Here is an 18,206-nt window from a genome sequence, read left to right on the forward strand (position 1 = left end):
TTGAAGTTCCAACCATACCGATAACAGTAACAAGCATCATCAGACATGCGGAATGACAGGAACTCTCACTTACTATTATTGGCTCAAGAATCTAGGGAGACAGTTTGTCATTATCTACTACTATGAGCCAACCATTCCACTTCTGGGTATATGCTACAGAGAAGCTCAGGCATGTATGTCTAAGATACATATATAAGAATACTCAGAGCAGCATTGTTCATAATGTCCAAAAGCTGGAAACAAACTAGATGTCCATTAACAATAGAACAGTTAATTGTGGTATAGTTATACCACAGAATATTATACGTTAATAAAAATGAACAAACAGCTACAGACACACAGATAAATCTTTAGAATGAAGTTGAGCAAGAAAAAAAAGCATAAAAATATTATGATTCTTTTTATTAGGCTCAAAAGCAGGCAAAACCAAACTATATCATTCAGATATTCAGTCAATTCTTATTATTTTGTGGTAGTTATGTTCCTTAAGGTCACTGCAAACACTGAATTAGGAAATACCAGAGCATTGCTCCTAGGAGAAATACAGGGTTACCAATGAATATATAACCTTGTTCTGTGTGTTCATGTTAAGATACTTTATCTAATATTTATTGTTGATTAATTAACACTGAATTGACAGCCAAAGGCACTATAACGCATGTCTGAACAAAGCTTGTTTAACACACATATTTCCTCCATAAGGCACATCACAGCCTTCTTGCACTTAGGAACACTAGACAGTACTAGTATGGGGCCATTTTAAAAAGTGACCTCACCAACAAAAAGCATAAAAATGTGAAAAATATGGCATTAGACTGCAAAAAGGACATCTGTGTACACGATGAGAGCTGAAATAAGAAAGTAGGTCACTGCCATGTTTGACCTCTTTGGGAACAATATGGGTTGGGCCACTCAAATTTTCCACCACTCTGCATATGGGTATGTCTAAATAACTGCAGAAGTGACGTATTGATTTTGGGGTCACAAATAAATTTCAGTGAGTGTATGAATTTGCAAATACAAAATTCATGGATGATGCAAATCAAATCTACGTGTATAAGCAATAAATTTATGAAGAAAAGCAACAGAGTGGCATCATAAAACTCAGGACGACAGCTACTTTATAAAATTGAGAATGAGGTGTAACTGCAAAAGGAGAGACAGATGAGGGCGCTTGCTATGCTCTATTTGGGACCTAAATGAAGGCTCTCATATGCTTCATAATTAATTATTTCTTAGGTTCTGTGGTTTTTTTGTTTTGTTTTGTTTCGTTTTGTTCAAGACAGGGTCTCACTCTGTTGCCCAGGCTAGAGTGCAGTGGCGTGATCCCAGCTCACCACAACCTCCACCATCCTGGGTTCAAGCGAGTTCATCAGGCTCTGTTATATTCTACAGTTTGTTGGTTACACAAGTTAAAACTCCACTAAAGAAAAAAAAAATAAGGTCTCCTACATTTCAGAAAAACTATTTACTAACTAAGAACAAGAATGTTAACATTTCAGCCAATAAATATATGTCAGCTCTAACCATTCATTAGACCCATGGGACGAATTTGAGCCATGACTTGGGAGAGAAAATGTCTACACTTACTTTAATGACTTTTGTTGCATGGATAAAATTAATGGCATACAAGTTGTGTTCTTCCATTCCAGTCCCAATGGTTAGGATATTAGGGTCAAAAATGATGTCATTTGGATTAAAGCCCAGTTTTTTCACAAGAAGATGGTAGGCCCGGGTGCACACTCTGATTTTTGTGTCTGTTTCCGTTGCCTAGAGAAAAGAGCAAAAGATGTAGTTTGAAATAGAAAAATTAAGTATCTATTAAAATATTAATATTAAACACCTGTTATTTTATTTTAATAAAATATTAATATTAAAATATTAAGTGTTATCTATTAGAGCACATTTCACTCATTGAAAACACTCAAGTGTCAATGCTTGGATTTCACAGAAATCTAAATGCCAAGTAGCTTCCGATCACTTATCAAATTATCTCAGAGGAGAGGTTGGTTTAAAGATCTCTTTGTGTGTTCACAAACACAGCAGCTATACTTTCCGCAAAAAATCAAATCTTATACATATACACACATATGGTATATTATGAAAAAGCTTCTAAAAAATACATGCATATGATAAAAAATCAAATATTACTAAAGAAGAGATTAACGTAAGTGCCCCTTCCTCTCTTGACCTGCCAGCAGTGTCACAACCTATCACCCAGTTCACACTGCCACTGCTTTCTCTGATCTTTTTGCAAAAACACTCTAAGTGTATTCAAGGATATGCATTTATTCCTCACCTCCACCCATTATAACACTGGCTTAACATGTGTCTTAAGTCATAAATACAAATTAGTCTTTACCTTCAAAATAATGTCCCTAAAAGGCAAAACACTGACTCCAGCAACACTCATCCCCCAGCTGCTTCACAGCAGCCTCAGAATCTTGGCCTACATCTCCAATCTCATCTCCTACCATGTGCCCTCTCCTCTACTCCGCACCCCCTACATTGCTCCTTTGGTGTTTCTGAAACCCGCCAAGCTTATTCTTCCCTCCGCAACTTTCATTTATTGCTGCCACTACCCAGAACATACTGTGACATGGCCTTGTGCTTCATAGGACTCAGGCTTCTGCCCAAGGGCCCCCTTTTCAGAGCCTACTTTAAATCACCCTCCCTAAACCAGCCACTTCCACCCTTCCTCACCTCCTCCATTCTTCTTCAGAGTATTTCTTTCCAGAAATTGTATTATTTTAGCAACATCTTTAGTATTTTTGGCTGTTTTGTTACTTATTAATTGGTAAACTCCTCTCTCCTAGCTGGAATGCCAGTCTTGTTGTATCCCCAGTGCCCAGAGCAGTGCCTGTCAACGTACGTGCTCAACATTATGTATGAATGCTGCTTTTACTCAAAGCATTTCTGAACTTTGTCATGGAAACTGTCTTCAGATCAAATTTACAACCTCAACACAGGGTATTCACCAAATTACATCCTGAATGATTTCTGGTTGTATGAAAAATCAAATCTACTCTTAAAAACGATTACTTGCTATCACTAGAGTGGTAAGAAAAAATAAGTCACAATTCTGAAGGTCAATTCTCAATGAATGTGAAAAACATTCCTGAAAAATGGCCAACCCTACTGCAATCTGCATTGCAGACTTCTGTGGACATGAGGGGGTGGGGACACTGACATAGGTCAAGTGCATCTAGTGAGGCTCTAGACAACAGAAATGAGGAGTAGGGGAATTATGAAAAGAACTCACTCTTAGATCTAATCTTTTGATCACTTACTACTTTGGTATTCTTTTTCAACTGTTTTCTTTGGTCTCTTTAATCGCTCCGGGCAGCTGCTGGGGTGAGATTTCACCTCTACTTGGGAGGGAAGTGTCTCTAGGAGTCAGCAGACAAAGCGGCCCAGGGAAAGGGAGACAGGAAGTAGTCTTTGTGGCCTCACTGCACCCAGGCTTTAGGGAAGGTGGCGCGCTTTCGTCTTCCTTAATGGAATTTTCTCAATGCTTACTTCCTCTGCCTTCAGTTAGAGTGAAAAGGTTAAAGGTTGAGACTGAGATGTGTGTCAGAAAAAACTGGTCAGAAACAGGTCATTTGCAGCTGCCTTTAGTCTTGAATTTTTAAAGCTCACCCTTCACCAGACAGCCCAATAGAGTTCTAGGCTCTAGGTTCATGGCCGAGCTAAGCTCACTATGAGAGAAGGCACAGGGACGACCAGTGCCACTGGTATTCCTGAGTAACCTAGTCTGGTTGGTAGATGAAGAAGTCAGGGTCCTGGTCATTTCTCTCCTAAGCCATGAATATTATCTGGCCAAGCAGGGCAGGTTGAAGTGAACAGTATGTTACCCACAGGAGAGTAGGGTGTAGGGCCCAGCTGTGTACCAAAGACAGCCTTGCTTGTGGGACAAGCAGGAGCATCCTCAGGACAGGAATTCATTTCTAGAACCAAAACAGAGTCATCAACTCTAACCTCCATAAGCATGAAGCCCTTGTCAAATTGTTCTCATGGTGCCTAGCACAGTATCTGTGCCACAGTGGTTGAGTGTCACTCAACCTCTGTCACTTGATTAAATAATGACTCTCAGAGTGAACACAGCGTTGGTTTACAGGCCTTTGTCAGGAGCAGGTCATATCATGTTAGGTTCACCAAGCTTCTGTCTTACCCCTCACCAGGGCTGTGGGACAGACACACCAATAAAGCCTCAATCGTGCTTGTGGATTTCACAGATCCAGAATAGAAGTTCAGTAAAACAACAGAACGGGAGCTTTACTCCATCAGGAAGGGCTTTCAAGCCTGGCTGCACATTACAATAACCTGGAGGGATTTCTGTTTGCTTGTTTTTTATAATAGTAACACCTCACCCTGAACCAGTTAAATCAGAATCTGGAGATGAGACCTCAGCAAGTGTTTTGTAAAAGCCCCTTAGTGATGCTAATGTAAAGCCAGGTGAGAACCACTGACAGGTGAGATGTGGCACCTTCTTAGCTGGAGTAGAAGAAAAACTCAGTGATACTCTAAGCAGCAAGAAGGAAGGAATAAATGCCATGTATAGCTTTATCAAACTCTTAAGCCATAGAGAAGCTAGACTGTGACCAGTGAGTACAAGGCTTTACTTCTTAAGAAGCTCATGGCTCAGATTTTGCTAAAATACCAGACACTCAGGGAGTAATGCAATAAAACAATTTCTGATTTAGTCATCAAGGCAGATACTGTAAGGAAGAGAAGGACAATGTGTAGATTCTTTAACGTAGATTCTTTTTTTTTTTTTTTTTTGAGACGGAGTCTCGCTCTGTCACCCAGGCTGGAGTGCAGTGGCCGGATCTCAGTTCACTGCAAGCTCCGCCTCCCGGGTTCATGCCATTCTCCTGCCTCAGCCTCCTGAATAGCTGAGACTACAGGCACCCGCCACCTCGCCCGGCTAGCTTTTTGTATTTTTTAGTAGAGACGGGGTTTCACCCTGTTAGCCAGGATGGTCTCGATCTCCTGACCTCGTGATCCGCCCGTCTCGGCCTCCCAAAGTGCTGGGATTACAGGCTTGAGCCACCGCGCCCGGCCTAACGTAGATTCTTTAAAGAACCTAGATTCTTTAATGTAGTCTGAAAAGGAGCAGAGATAACAGGGCTAACTTCAGAGGTAAGTTAAAGTTTTAAAATCCAACTGAACTAGTTGAAGATGGGCAAGAGAACCCTGAAGGAAGCAGAGGCCCATTCTGGGACTGTAGTTAAAAAAAGAAGTGGTCTGGCCCAGTGCAGTGGCTCACATCTGTAATCCCAGCACTTCGGCAGGCTGAGGCAGGTGGATCACCTGAGGTCAGGAGTTTGAGAACAGCTTGGCCAACATGGTGAAAAATCACCTCTACTAAAAATACAAAAATTAGCCAGTTGTGGTGGCACACGCCTGTAGTCCTAGCTACTTGGGAGGCTGAGCCAGGAGAATTGCTTGAACTCAGGAAGCGGAGGTTGCAGAGCTGAGGTCGTGCTACTGCACTTCAGCCTGGATGACAGAGTGAGACTTGATCTCAAAAAAAAAAAAAAAAAAGACAAACCAGAAGTGATAGAAATGGATATTTGTGCCTTTCAAGAGAGACAGTGACAAGCAGGAAGGTAAACACTGAAGAAAAGGAAGTGTCCAAAGGAAAAAATCTAAAAATCACAACCAAAGGGAAAAAATCTACCAAAGAAAAAATATGCCACTTACAATAAAAACAACAAACAAAACACATAGGAATGATCTAGAGATTTCCTATTTAGGGATAATTACACAACTCCATCGAATGAGTAATTGGAAAGACATTCCACGTTCCTCAGAGACAAATCTAAACATTGGCAAGATACCAATTCCTTGTTATTTTCTAGGTTAGGATTATTTAGATATTAATCAAGATCCAATGGGTCTCATAATTAGAAATTTATTTTCAAATCATTTTAAAACAAGAAAACAAAAAAAAAGGATAATGTGTTGCATATATTGATTATTCTTTTATATAGTTTACACATGTGCAAACAAAAACTAATATAGACTATTCTGCTATTATGTGATAATTATATTTCTAAGAAACTTCACATTATCAAAAATTGTCATACAAAAAAGTCATTTTTGTGAACCTATGGATTATATGAAAAAAATTAAAAATCATTTCATTTAGAAAAAGAGAACTAAATCTAGAGTCAGTATACTTGTCCCATAGAAATTTCAATAATAAAGGTGTCCTGTATCTTGTTATGTAGAGCTAAGAATAACAGCTGGTCAAAACTATCAGCAACAACGAAAAACACAGAAATGCTTTCTCGTTGCCTTTCAATCCAGAAGTCTCAGGCCCAGCCTCCTGTCGTATCTGGTCTTGACCTTGCAGTTTTGTTTGCAACACGGATCACAGACATTAACCAAAGACTCCAACACAGCAGCCAGCTATTGAAACAAAGCTGGTGTGCCTTGCTTAGCCGCAACAGTAGTTTCCCATTTGAGGGAGTTGTTGTTTTTCCCCTATAATCAGTGGTGTTAATCCAAGCAAAGCAAATCCCGGTTCTTAACTGATTGCTACATCCAATAGCATTATGAGAACTCAATCAACAGAAAACATGCCTTTATATAAAAAATACCTGTATTGCTGGCTTCTTAACTTTGAAAGTATACAGGATTTTTGCTTTGCTTCTTATAATTTTCAATATTTATGACAATTTGACAGTGAGCATACGTGCGGCTCCATAATCTGTATAATATTTAAATACTCTGGAGAACAGTCCAGTAAAATTATGTTACCTAAGTTATCTATTTCTCTTCAGTTGGGCACTTGGGCTGTTATATTTTCAATAATGTTGGTGTAAAATCTTGGCATATATAGTATCCTTACGCTGCTGAATTCTTTTGTTGGAATAATTGCCCAGAAATAAGATTATGAGCTCAAGGGGTATAAACAATTTTTTGTCTCTTGACAGGTATTATATTCTCTTTCAAAAGGACTGTACCAGTTTACACTACACTCTGCAACAAACGAGGCTTCAGTTTTATCACTGCTGTATCTACACAGACCTTGACCATTTTTAACTTTACTAATTTAGTAGGGATAAAACATTACCTTAAGGCTGCTCTAATTTGTATATATTTCATAACTAGCAGGTTATTTTGTTTTCCTACATTTGCTTTTAATTTGTGGTCACAGTCAAGTCTAAATCGGGAAAACCTATCCTTAGACAAGACCAAGCACTAAGCAGTGTCAATAAACAAAGCACAGGGTAAACACAGGATTTGGAAACATATACCAGTCTTCAAATGAGGAAGACCAAGGGTAAAAACTTGGTTCCACCATGTCCTAGACATGACACTGGTCCACTGTAAAACGGGATGGCTGCCACCTCAGTGGTTACTCTGAAGACTAAATTAAATAACCTCTGCTGGTGGTTTTCAACCAAAAGATACATGAGAATCCCCTCTAAGGCTTTAAAATGTCTAAAGCCAGGCCTCATCCCAGATCAAATGAGTCAAAACTCAAGGGCTGAAGTTCAGGGGTGTGTATGTTTTTTCAAAAGCTCCAGCAGTGACTGCCCTTCCCTGTCACAGTGAGTCTGCTTTGCACTCCTGGTTAAGCACCACAGATCCCTAAGGCGCAACATTCCATTCTCACTCTGAATTGACCTTGCTTCCAACTTCACCGAGAAAACAGAAGCAATTATAGACTCCCGCCAGCACATCAACCAGCATGCCTGCAGATCTGCACTCTTTACTCTGCCTTCTCTTTTGCACTTTGAGCAAACTGTCCAGCTACTGATCTAAAGTCACCCCTCCACTCACACAGTGATTGCCATCTCTCTCAACTCACAAGGTCATGGCTCTGGCAAATGCCTCCTTTCTCTCCTGCATCAATTCCTCCCTCTCTCTCCCAGATCATTCGCATCAGCTTACAAAAACATGCTGTCACAGAATCTACACACACACACACACACACACACATATACATATACACACACATCCTTTCTTAACTTCGTATTTCCCCCCTGGTTTCCACCCTATTTCTTTGCTCCCCTTTATGGCAGAACTGTAAAAAGTTGCCTATACTGCTGCTTCTATTCTTCTCCTATTCTCTCTAAATCCACTCCAATAGGGCTTTCATCTCCTTGGAAATAGTACAGCAAGATCACAAATGACCCCATTTCTAATCCAATGGTAAACCCTTGGTCTCATTCCACTTGGTCTATCCACAACTCTTTAAACAGTTGATCATGCCCTTTTCTTTGACGCTTGTTCTTCACTTGGCTTCCAAGGGAACTCTCTCTTCTGACTCCCCTCCTACCATGTAGACTGCTCCTTCTCATATCCTTCTGATGGTGTTTCCTCTTCTCCCCAGTGCCCTAAGCACTGTGGTTCTAAGACTCACTTAGTCCTAGGACTTCTCTACAGTCATTCCTTTGGTGAGCTCAGCCAGTCTCACTGCTTTAAATAGCATGTACAAATAATTCCCAAATAAAGGAATCCTATCTTCAAGCCAGACTTTGCCCACAAAATCCACTCATTTACACAACTGCACACTCAACATACCCACCACATACTATGTCCAAACCCAAACTTCTCCTTACCCCAGCCCAAATCTGCTTCTCAAAGTCTTTCTTACCTCAGTAGCTCCTTCCTTTCAATTGCCCAAGCCAACAAATTCTAAAATTATCCCTGACTCCTCTTTCTTTCACAACCTATACTCAATGTGAATGCAAATCCTATTGGCTCTATGTTAAAAATATATGTAGAAACAGATGATTTTTAACGTCCTCTTTTGCTTTCACCATGGCCCTAACCATCACCATATCTCATCTGAATGATAGCAATAAACTCTAACATTTCTGCTTTGGCCCTAACAGACCATTCTCCACAAAGGACCAGAGGGTTTAAACATGAGTCAGATCATATTTACCCCTCTGTTCAAAACTTTTCCGTGGTGTCCCCACTCACACTGGGTAACAATGTTAACCAAAAGTGTGAAGAAAGGCCGCCAAGGCCCTATGTGATTTGACCTGCCACCTTTCCAACCTTGTATCTTCCCAATCTTCTCCTCTCCCCTCTGCTCCAGCTACTCTGGCTTCCCCATTGGTTTTCAAACACGACAAGCATCTATCTACCTCAAGATTCCCTCTGCAAAGAACACTCTTCCCCCACATTTTCACACGGCTCACCTAGGCTTCTGCTAAAATGTCACATCATCCATAAGGCCTTCCCAAACTATCCGACATAAAATAATATTCCCCCATCTCCACGCTGAGGGGGGATCAAATACTCTTAATTTCCCTTCACCGTATTCAATACCATTCAATGTGTATATATACACACACACGTTTATTATTATTATTATTTTTTTTTTTTGGAGACAGAGTCTAACTCTGTCACCCAGGCTGGAGTGCAGTGGTGTGATCTCACCTCACTGTAACCTCAGTCTCCTGGGTTCAAGCAATTCTCACGCCTCAGCCTCTCCAGTAGCTAAGATTACGGGCATGCATTACCACATCTGGCTAATTTTTGTATTTAGTAGAGATGGGGTTTCACCACGTTGGCCAGGCTAGTCTCGAACTCCCGAATTCAGGTGATCCACCTGCCTCAGCCTCCCAAAGTGTTAGAATTACAGGTGTGAGCCACCACACCTGGCCAATTATTCATATACATATACATTTTTTAAAAATTTGTTATTCCCTCTGTCCCTAAGAATATAAATCGTACATGAACAGGGACTAGGCTGTATTCTCTGCTGTCTCCTCAGAGATTAGAATAGGGTCTGGCACATAGTAAGTGCTCAGGATACATTTGAAGATATTTGCCTCATTAAAAAGTAACAAGTTGCTATATATATCGGTTTTGTTTTTTTTTTTTTTTTTGAGACAGAGTCTCGCTCTGTCGCCCAGGCTAGAGTGCAGTGGCGCGATCTTGGCTCACTGCAAGCTCCACCTCCCAGGTTCAAGCCATTCTCCTGCCTCAGCCTCCCGAGTAGCTGGGACTATAGGCGCCCGCCACTACGCCCGGCTAATTTTTTGTATATTTAGTAGAGATGGGGTTTCACCGTGTTAGCCAGGATGGTCTCGATCTCCTGACCTCATGATTCGCCCGCCTCGGCCTCCCAAAGTACTGAGATTACAGGCGTGAGCCACCACGCCCAGCCCACTATATATATTGTTAAAAGGAACATTCAGATAACAAAAAAAGAGCTTCTGGAAAAAGAAGAAATAAAACTCTAAATAGAGGGTCTGGAGGATAAATGTAGATATGAAAATCTCACCCGATGCAGAGTAGAATACCAGAGTTGGAAAATAGGAGAGAAATATAAGAAAATTAGACAACCTGTCCAAAACATTCAATATCTCAATAATACATGTACCAAAAAAGAAAATAAAACAATCCAAGGACACTTCCTACCACTGCAGCTGTGACTTTCACAAATGAAAGGCCTACTGAGTGCCAGCATAATGGATGGCTCATCATCGCAAGAATTCAGAACACAGAGGACACAAAAGATTCCCAAAGCGTCCAGAGAATAGAAAAACAAGTTTCACAAAAATAATCAAGAGTTAGAACAGCACTGGACTTCTTACCAATACCAGTGGGAACCAGAAGACAAAGGAGCAGTATTTTGAAAACACAGAACAACTTAAAGTTTGCACTCCTATGCCCATACAACTGCCAATTAAGCGTAAAAGTAGAATACGGCCATTTTCTGACACGTAAGGTTTCAAAAATATTTACTGCCATGTTTTCTTTCACAAGAAGCTACCAGAGAATGCACTCTACCAAATGACCCAAAAAAAAGGTTAACCAAGAATGAGGAAATTATGAGTTCTAAAAACCTAAGAGAAAGGCAAATGGAACCCCAGGAGGAAGGTCACAGCTGTGCAGCTGGCCTACTGAGCAGCCGTTCCGGGTCACGTCAGAAGACTTGGAGGGAGAATTCTTCAAAAAAGTAGTATGACAGTCCTCTTAATGTGTCTGGCTACATTGGATATTGGAGGTTTACACAACTGCGGTACAATCTGAAGGCGAAATACATAGAAAACAATACAAACAAAAAGGTAAGTATTACCTTCATAGAAAACAAATAAAGAATGAGAAAGGATAAGCAATCATAGTATACTATCGCATGGCTCAGCTTTTATACTGTTTAATAATGTAAGCACTGAAAACGATTATAGCTAAAATGAACTATATTGGGAAGGATAAAAATAAAGCTGTACAGAGTCAGGGCAGTGGATGGTGAAAAGCTAAAAAACCTTTAATCATTGTAGGAAGTCAATAAATAAAAACTAAAACTGGAATTTGAAGATAAAGAGGTAGATGCTACAAGAATCAGCTTAAAAAGCTGAAAGTGGCTGCCTCAGGATCTAGAAGGCTGAGGGCTTTTGTTTTCCTTTTTGTTTACGGAACTATTTGTCTATCTGCAGAAAATACAATTATCAAAAGGTCCCATACCACACTAAACTTGTAGTGGAAGATAACTTTTCAGATGGACAATTTTAACAATGTGTCTCAAAATAGTAAATGCACGCACTCTCTGACGTAGCAATCCCACTTCAACGAACTGACCCTAAGAAAAATCATTTACAAGGGGAAATAGCTGCATGAATTAGGATATTCATTGGTCACTGAACTGTTCATGCTACTAAAATATTAGAAATACAATTTCATTCAATAATAGTAAGTAAAACATACTAGAATGCAATGCAACCAGAAACCATGGAGTTTTAATCCCCATTCACTAAGATGGGAAAATGCCAACATTATGTTGAGCAGGGGAAAAGAGTTACAGAATACCAGGTATAATCTCATCTTATAAAATGTTTCATTTGCTGAAACCTCTTTTGCTCTTTCCCCACATGGCCATGTGGCTTGCTCTCTCATCTTATTCCGATTTTCAAATGTTCCCTCCTCAGACGGATCTTACAAGACCACCTCTTCTAAACAGGCCATCTCTTCCCTGACAGCCTTTTCACTCGACCCTTTAGCACAGGCCCTGATGAATGAAACCAGATCGCCTAGACCTGAATCCCAGCACTGCAAACTGTTAGCTGTGTGACATCTGCAAGTCCTGGGACATCTCTGTGCTTTAGTTTCCTCACATGACATTCAAAAATAACAAGAATACACACCCACGGTTTATATGCTTGGAGGAAGAAGTGATTTAATGTGTGTTGTATACTTGCTTGGTGTGAATTAAGGTTCAATATATGTTAATGATCAAAATTCTCTCTCTTTTGCATTCTTCTGGATGATTTGAATTTTTTCACAATGAAAGAAAACGTATCTTTCATACAAAAAAATACATTTAAAAACAAAGAAAGACAGAAAGGAAAGAAAAAGTACATATAATCCCATTACTTGTTCGGTCAGTATGTCCCCATTTGAGACCATCCCCATCTCAGACCATCCCTACTACCCCAATTGACAACCATCAAATTCTTTTCTCTGCTTATACAGACACACATATGTAAATGTAAGTACTTTTATATTAAGTAAAATTGGGATCATGTCACTCACTTTTTTCATTTTTCAATATATTGAAGACATGGTTCCATCTCCTGATTCTTTTTAACTGCTGCACAGTATTCTATGTAGTAAGGACCAAGGTTTAAGCATTCCCCTAGTAATTGACATTTAGTGTTCTTAGCTTATTGCTACCACAATGCTACAATAAGTGTGAAGATATATCCTTATATACTCAACCTTATTACTAGATTCCCAGGAAGAGCTTAATCATAAGAAATAGATTTTTTAGTGGTTTTAAATAGGTACCAAAATATACATGAAAAGTTATGTAAAGTATAAAACGTAACAATAATCAGTGTATCACATAGTTGAACTATTATTATATCTGAAGCTTCCCATGTGCCCCACCCTGATTCTATGGCAGAGGTATTACGAAGGCTGCCATTTATCAATCTTCTAATTTTTTCTTCTATTTGGTAAAGGAAACTAATCTCATTATTTCTTTATTTTTTATTTCTTTAATGCTTACAAAAGTTAGTATCTTCTCATAAGTTTATTGGCTATTTGTTACTTATTTTTATATAAACTGTTACTCATTTCCTTTGTCTATTTTCCTATTGGGTTGACTGGGGTGTTTTGCTTTCCGACTTACAGAAACTCTTTGCATATTAGGGATATTCACCCACTACTATTATTCATGTTGCAAATAGCTAACTTTATTTTAGTATATGGTTGGAAATGGGAATCTAACTTTATTTTCTTCCAGATGCATAGCCAGTCATCCCAACAGCATTTCCTGAATACTTCAACCTTTCTTCATGAATACAAAGACTTTACTATATATCAGATTTTCATATACCGTCATTGACCACATAAGGACACTTAAATCAATGATGGATCATATAAACAACAATGGTTCCCTAAGGTTATAATACTGTATTTTTACTGTAAATTTTCTATGTTTCGATACATTTAGATACACAAATACCTATCACTCTGTTACAGTTGCCTACAGTATTCAGTATGGTAACATGCTACACTAGCTTATGACATAGGAACAATACACTATACCATCTAGCTTATGTGTGTAGTAGGCTATCCCATCTAGATTGGTGTAAATACACTCTAGGATGTTGGCACAATGACAAAATCACCTAATGATGTATTTCTCAGACCATATCTCCATTGTTAAGTAATGCACGATGTATGACTGTATACAGATACATGTACGCATATGTATATGAATGTATATAGAAAGAGATACATGTATATGTGTACATATATATGTAGCTGTTTCAGACTTGCATTCTAACCTGGGTAACACAATGGATTAGGCCAAAAGAAATCACTCACCTGTCCTTCTTCATCAAAAGCCATGACCACCATAGCAGCTCCAAACTTTTTAATCTTCCTGGCCTTCTCCAAGAAGTCATCCTCTCCTTCCTTCAGACTAATGCTATTGACAATGCACTTCCCTTGGCAGCACTTTAACCCAGCTTCAATCACAGCAAAATTGGAGGAGTCGATGCACAAAGGTACCTGAGATCAGAAAGGCAAGAAAATCACAGAGAGGCCACAAGTCACTACAAATTACTTTTCAAAAGCTCTAAAGTATTCCCTGTTTCTTCTTTAGCAAAACAATAAACAAATAATAGTAGTACATCAGAGACAGAATTTTAATACACTTATTCTTTAAGACCAAAATACTTGGAGTAATTTCAGTATTACAAGATACTCCATGCATGGGCCAGGGATTTATAGCTGAAAGATCATAGCTAAACATCAGAATGAAATCAGTGGGATCAGTTCACCAGCTTCAGTGCAATACACTTTCAAGTGCCTAGGCCCCGAGGCAAACACCTCAGATAGGATTTAGACATCCCTGATCTGACTTAGGAATTCATGTTTAGCCTTGTGTCCTCTGGGAACAGCCCTCTAGCGAAGTTATTCAAATTCAACCTCTCCTTTAGAAAATCAAGTTACTGATTTTTTTTTACTGAAAAAAAAAAAGAAAGACTTTTAATATTAGAAAGGAAAAATAGATCTAATTACCAACAAATGCATATAATTAAAATAAAGGACAAGACTGAAATGCACAGTTGAGAACAGATTCCTTTTAATTCATACCTCTGTTCCAGGAAAGGTGAAAGGAAGGGCTTGAAGAATTAGATTGATAAAAAGAAATGAAATGAGGCAACTGATCTAGGCTGCATTATGCTTGTATTTTTAGAGACAAGGTCTTACTATGTTCCCTTGGCTGGTCTTGAACTCCTGAGCTCCAGGCATCCTCCCCACTCAGCCTCCTGAGTAGCTGAAACTATAGGTGCACACCACAGCTCCCAGCATAGGCCACATTATTCAATTAAGCCATTCAATAAATAATTAAGTGACTACCATATTAGGCCCATACAGGGAAAACAGTAAGAAAGCCAGGTCCCTGGCTCCACTGAGCTTAGAAAGATAAATAATTAAACAAGTAATGACATAAAGTGTGGTAAAAACTAAAAGCATACGAGAAGCACAGACTGCCATGGAAGCACACGCCAAACCCAATCTAGGAAGCATGGAGAATGGGGCGGGAAAATCCAGGGAAAGCTTCCCGGGGCAGGAAACATTTCAACTGAGGACTGAAAAATGAGTAGTCAGCAATTTCCTAAGCCACGCCACCAAACAAGAGCAAAAAAGAACAGGCACTCCACCATGCTTTTTCTTAGCATGCTAGTAATGACAGGTTTGCTAAGAAAAGGGTCAAATGCAACGACAATACCAGGCCAGTGTATCGGCTCATATTTGCTTGCTGATAGTTTGGTGTCCCAACCCTACTGGTGAAAATGTGCTGGTAAAACAATTTTATGCTTTACCCCATGGGTCGAAATCTGGCCTCCAATAAATTGTGGCAGTAGGGCAAAACCGAGAAAGATAAGAAATTGTTGTGGCAATCAGAACACTAATGGTTTATTGAGTTACATGGGGTCCTTCACAGTTGATAAAGCACTTGCATCTTTACAATTCACAAAGGGGGTTTGATGATCCCATTTTAGAGATGAGGAAAGAAAGTAGGGTCAATAGTCCATTGACTTGATTGGGCCTTACAAGGCGAGTCTACCCTCTTCCCAATACTAAGCTGATAAACAATTGGCTATACCTCTGATTCTAACTAACTTTGAACAAGTTGTCTTGCTTCTTTGTACCTTAAATTCTCAAAATATTTATTCCCAGAAGAATGATGGGACTTTTTAGTAAAGAGTTTTAAGACACAAATGAAAAATGGGCAAATGTAATTCAGTACTTACCACAGACTTTTAACTTAAATCTGCTGAAGCCTAATAAAAAACCAACAGCTCAACCTGAAATATGCAACTCTTAAAGCACTAGGAAGTTTCTTTAAAAAAGAACTTCAAAAATCACTTCCTGCCAGGTACAGTGGCTCACAACTGTAATCCCACCACTTTGGGAGGCCAAGGCAGGAGGACTGCTTGAGCCTATGAGTTCAAAATCAGACTGGGTGGCACAGCAAGACCCGCCCTCTCTACCAAAAATATTTTTTAAATGATGCGTGCCTGTGGTCCTAGCTACTCAGGAGATTGAAGTGGGAGGAGTCTGAGGTTGCAGTAAGCTTTGATTGCACCACTGCACTCCAGCTTGGGCCACAGAGCAAAACCCTGCCTCAGGAGGGGGAAAAAAAAAAATCACTCCTCATAACAAGCTTAATGGCAGAAAAATGAGGTAAGATTTTAAAAAATTTTAGAACTCATTTAAAAATGTTTGAAAGACTGACACAAAAATCAACTTTCACCTTTTAAAGAACAAATGTAAAAGCTGACATAACCTCTTGATTTAATCTTGTTTTGTATTTTTGTCTTAGTCTGATAAGCCTGAAAGTTCTCTCCTTTCTGTTATAAGAAAGAAATCACTGAGTTCCCTTGCCTATGGCAGAAATAGAGCCAATGATTTTCCTTCACAGACAGGGAAAGTGGGTTGTTATTCTGTCCAGACATCTGAGGAGACTCAATTCTCATGAACAATCCCAGAAGCCTCGGAAACAGCCAGGCTGAAGCCACAGCTGTCTCCAAGATCTGCTTTATATGGAAAGGTTATCATTATCTGAGAAAGCTGACAATCAGAAACTACTGTGCTCAGAAAACCAGTTCTTGAGTTCACAGATTAATGGGACAACTGGCACAGTTAAATGAGTGACAAAGTGAGACAAGTAAATCCCCCTGATAAATATAAACTTTGTATAACCTTTGCGATGTCTGGCTCGGAAGCAATTAAGTTGCAAAATCTGGTCATTGCACTCGGACCATCTAGCATGCCATCATCCATGTTGATATCCAGCACCTGGGCTCCCATTTCCACCTGCACTCTGGCAACACCCAAGGCTTCCTGAAGGAAGAATGAGAGAGGAAGCAGCGTTAGGAGACAGTACTTTGAGAAAAGGCTAACGAGGTCATTCCTTACCCTTCCCAGCAATCCTTTCAAATTACACAGACTACCTAGCCAGACTCCCTGACTCTGGGCCTGCTGTCCTCCCATCACTCATCACAAATTAACCTTTCTCACACATCTCTTCCATCACATCATCTCACTGCTTAGAATCCACCAAAGCTGTTTTCCTACCATGAAGATTCTCAATTCCTCAGCATGGCAGTCAAGGCCCTCTGAGCTGGCCCCATCTTCTTACCCAACTGAACTTCCCACTCCACCCCCGCTGGAGCCCTCACCCAGCCAGATCTGTTCCCATCTCTGTGCTGCAGATCATGTTGTCCCCTCTGCTTGGAACGCAATCCCTTTCCCTTCCACATTGTTTAAGACCCAGCTCAAACCCCAACTCCTCCAAAAAAAGTCCTTAGAGAAACCATCCAAAACGATGTAACTCTTCAGTATTTGCCAAAAACTATATAACTCTTCAGTATCTGCTGAAAGTATTCATTGCAGGCTGTTAATAGGAGTTACATGAAAAGAAATGTCAGTTAAATAAGTTTCAGCAGGTTTTATAACACTGGAAGGCTTTTCAAATTCTTTAATGCACTATTATACACTGCAACCTTCCCAAAACAGAATACAGCATTTCCCACTTATGACCATCTAAGGAATATTTTGTAGGATAAGTGTTCCAAAAAGAGTCTTATATACTTCCCACTCTGAACAATGTTGGGCAAAATATACATATTCCATAATGCCTTCTAACTACCGCGACAGAGACTTTTTGTTTATTTAAGTCTTCACTGTACACTTCATAGTGTAACAAAATAAGCAAGGATAAAATCAATAGTAGATGCTGATGTTGTCTTGATTTTTTTTAGCCCAAGAAAATAAAATAGAAACTTTTAGCACTCATTGTGATAGAATAGGCATGAAACCCTATGGCATATGCCACAAGGAAGCACCATATGCACTGAGCCAAGGCCGCATAGAGAAAAAGGATCACAATTCAATTCAGTAAATCTGGACCGGGCGCGGTGGCTCACGCCTGTAATCCCAGCACTTTGGGCGGCTGAGACAGGCAGATCACTTGAGGTCAAGAGTTCAAGACCAGCCTGGCCAACAAGGCAAAACTCCATTTCTACTAAAAATACAAAGATTAGTTGGGTCTGGTGGCGGGTGCCTGTAGTCCCAGCAGCTCTGGAGGCTGGGGCAGGAGAATCGCTTGAACCTTGGAGGTGGAGGTTGCAGTGAGCCAAGACCACGCCATTGCACTCCAGCCTGGGTGACAGAGCAAGACTCCGTTTCAAAATAAATAAAGCAAT

General features: G+C 39.8%; 1 protein-coding gene across 2 annotated transcripts in view; it reads right to left on the minus strand.

The window, feature by feature from the left end:
* Positions 1 to 18,206, minus strand: part of MTR (5-methyltetrahydrofolate-homocysteine methyltransferase) — a 103,011-nt gene that overhangs the window by 46,195 nt on the left and 38,610 nt on the right. For both annotated transcript variants that reach the window (XM_011976376.1, XM_011976375.1), the window contains exons 14-16: positions 16,702 to 16,842; positions 13,810 to 13,995; positions 1,591 to 1,770 (exon numbers count right to left, since the gene is read on the minus strand). In XM_011976376.1, the coding sequence (XP_011831766.1) occupies positions 1,591 to 1,770; positions 13,810 to 13,995; positions 16,702 to 16,842 (507 nt within the window). The remainder of the gene's footprint in view (positions 1 to 1,590; positions 1,771 to 13,809; positions 13,996 to 16,701; positions 16,843 to 18,206) is intronic.

The sequence above is a fragment of the Mandrillus leucophaeus genome, unplaced genomic scaffold (assembly GCF_000951045.1).
Source record: "Mandrillus leucophaeus isolate KB7577 unplaced genomic scaffold, Mleu.le_1.0 Scaffold165, whole genome shotgun sequence".
Taxonomy (NCBI): domain Eukaryota; kingdom Metazoa; phylum Chordata; class Mammalia; order Primates; family Cercopithecidae; genus Mandrillus; species Mandrillus leucophaeus.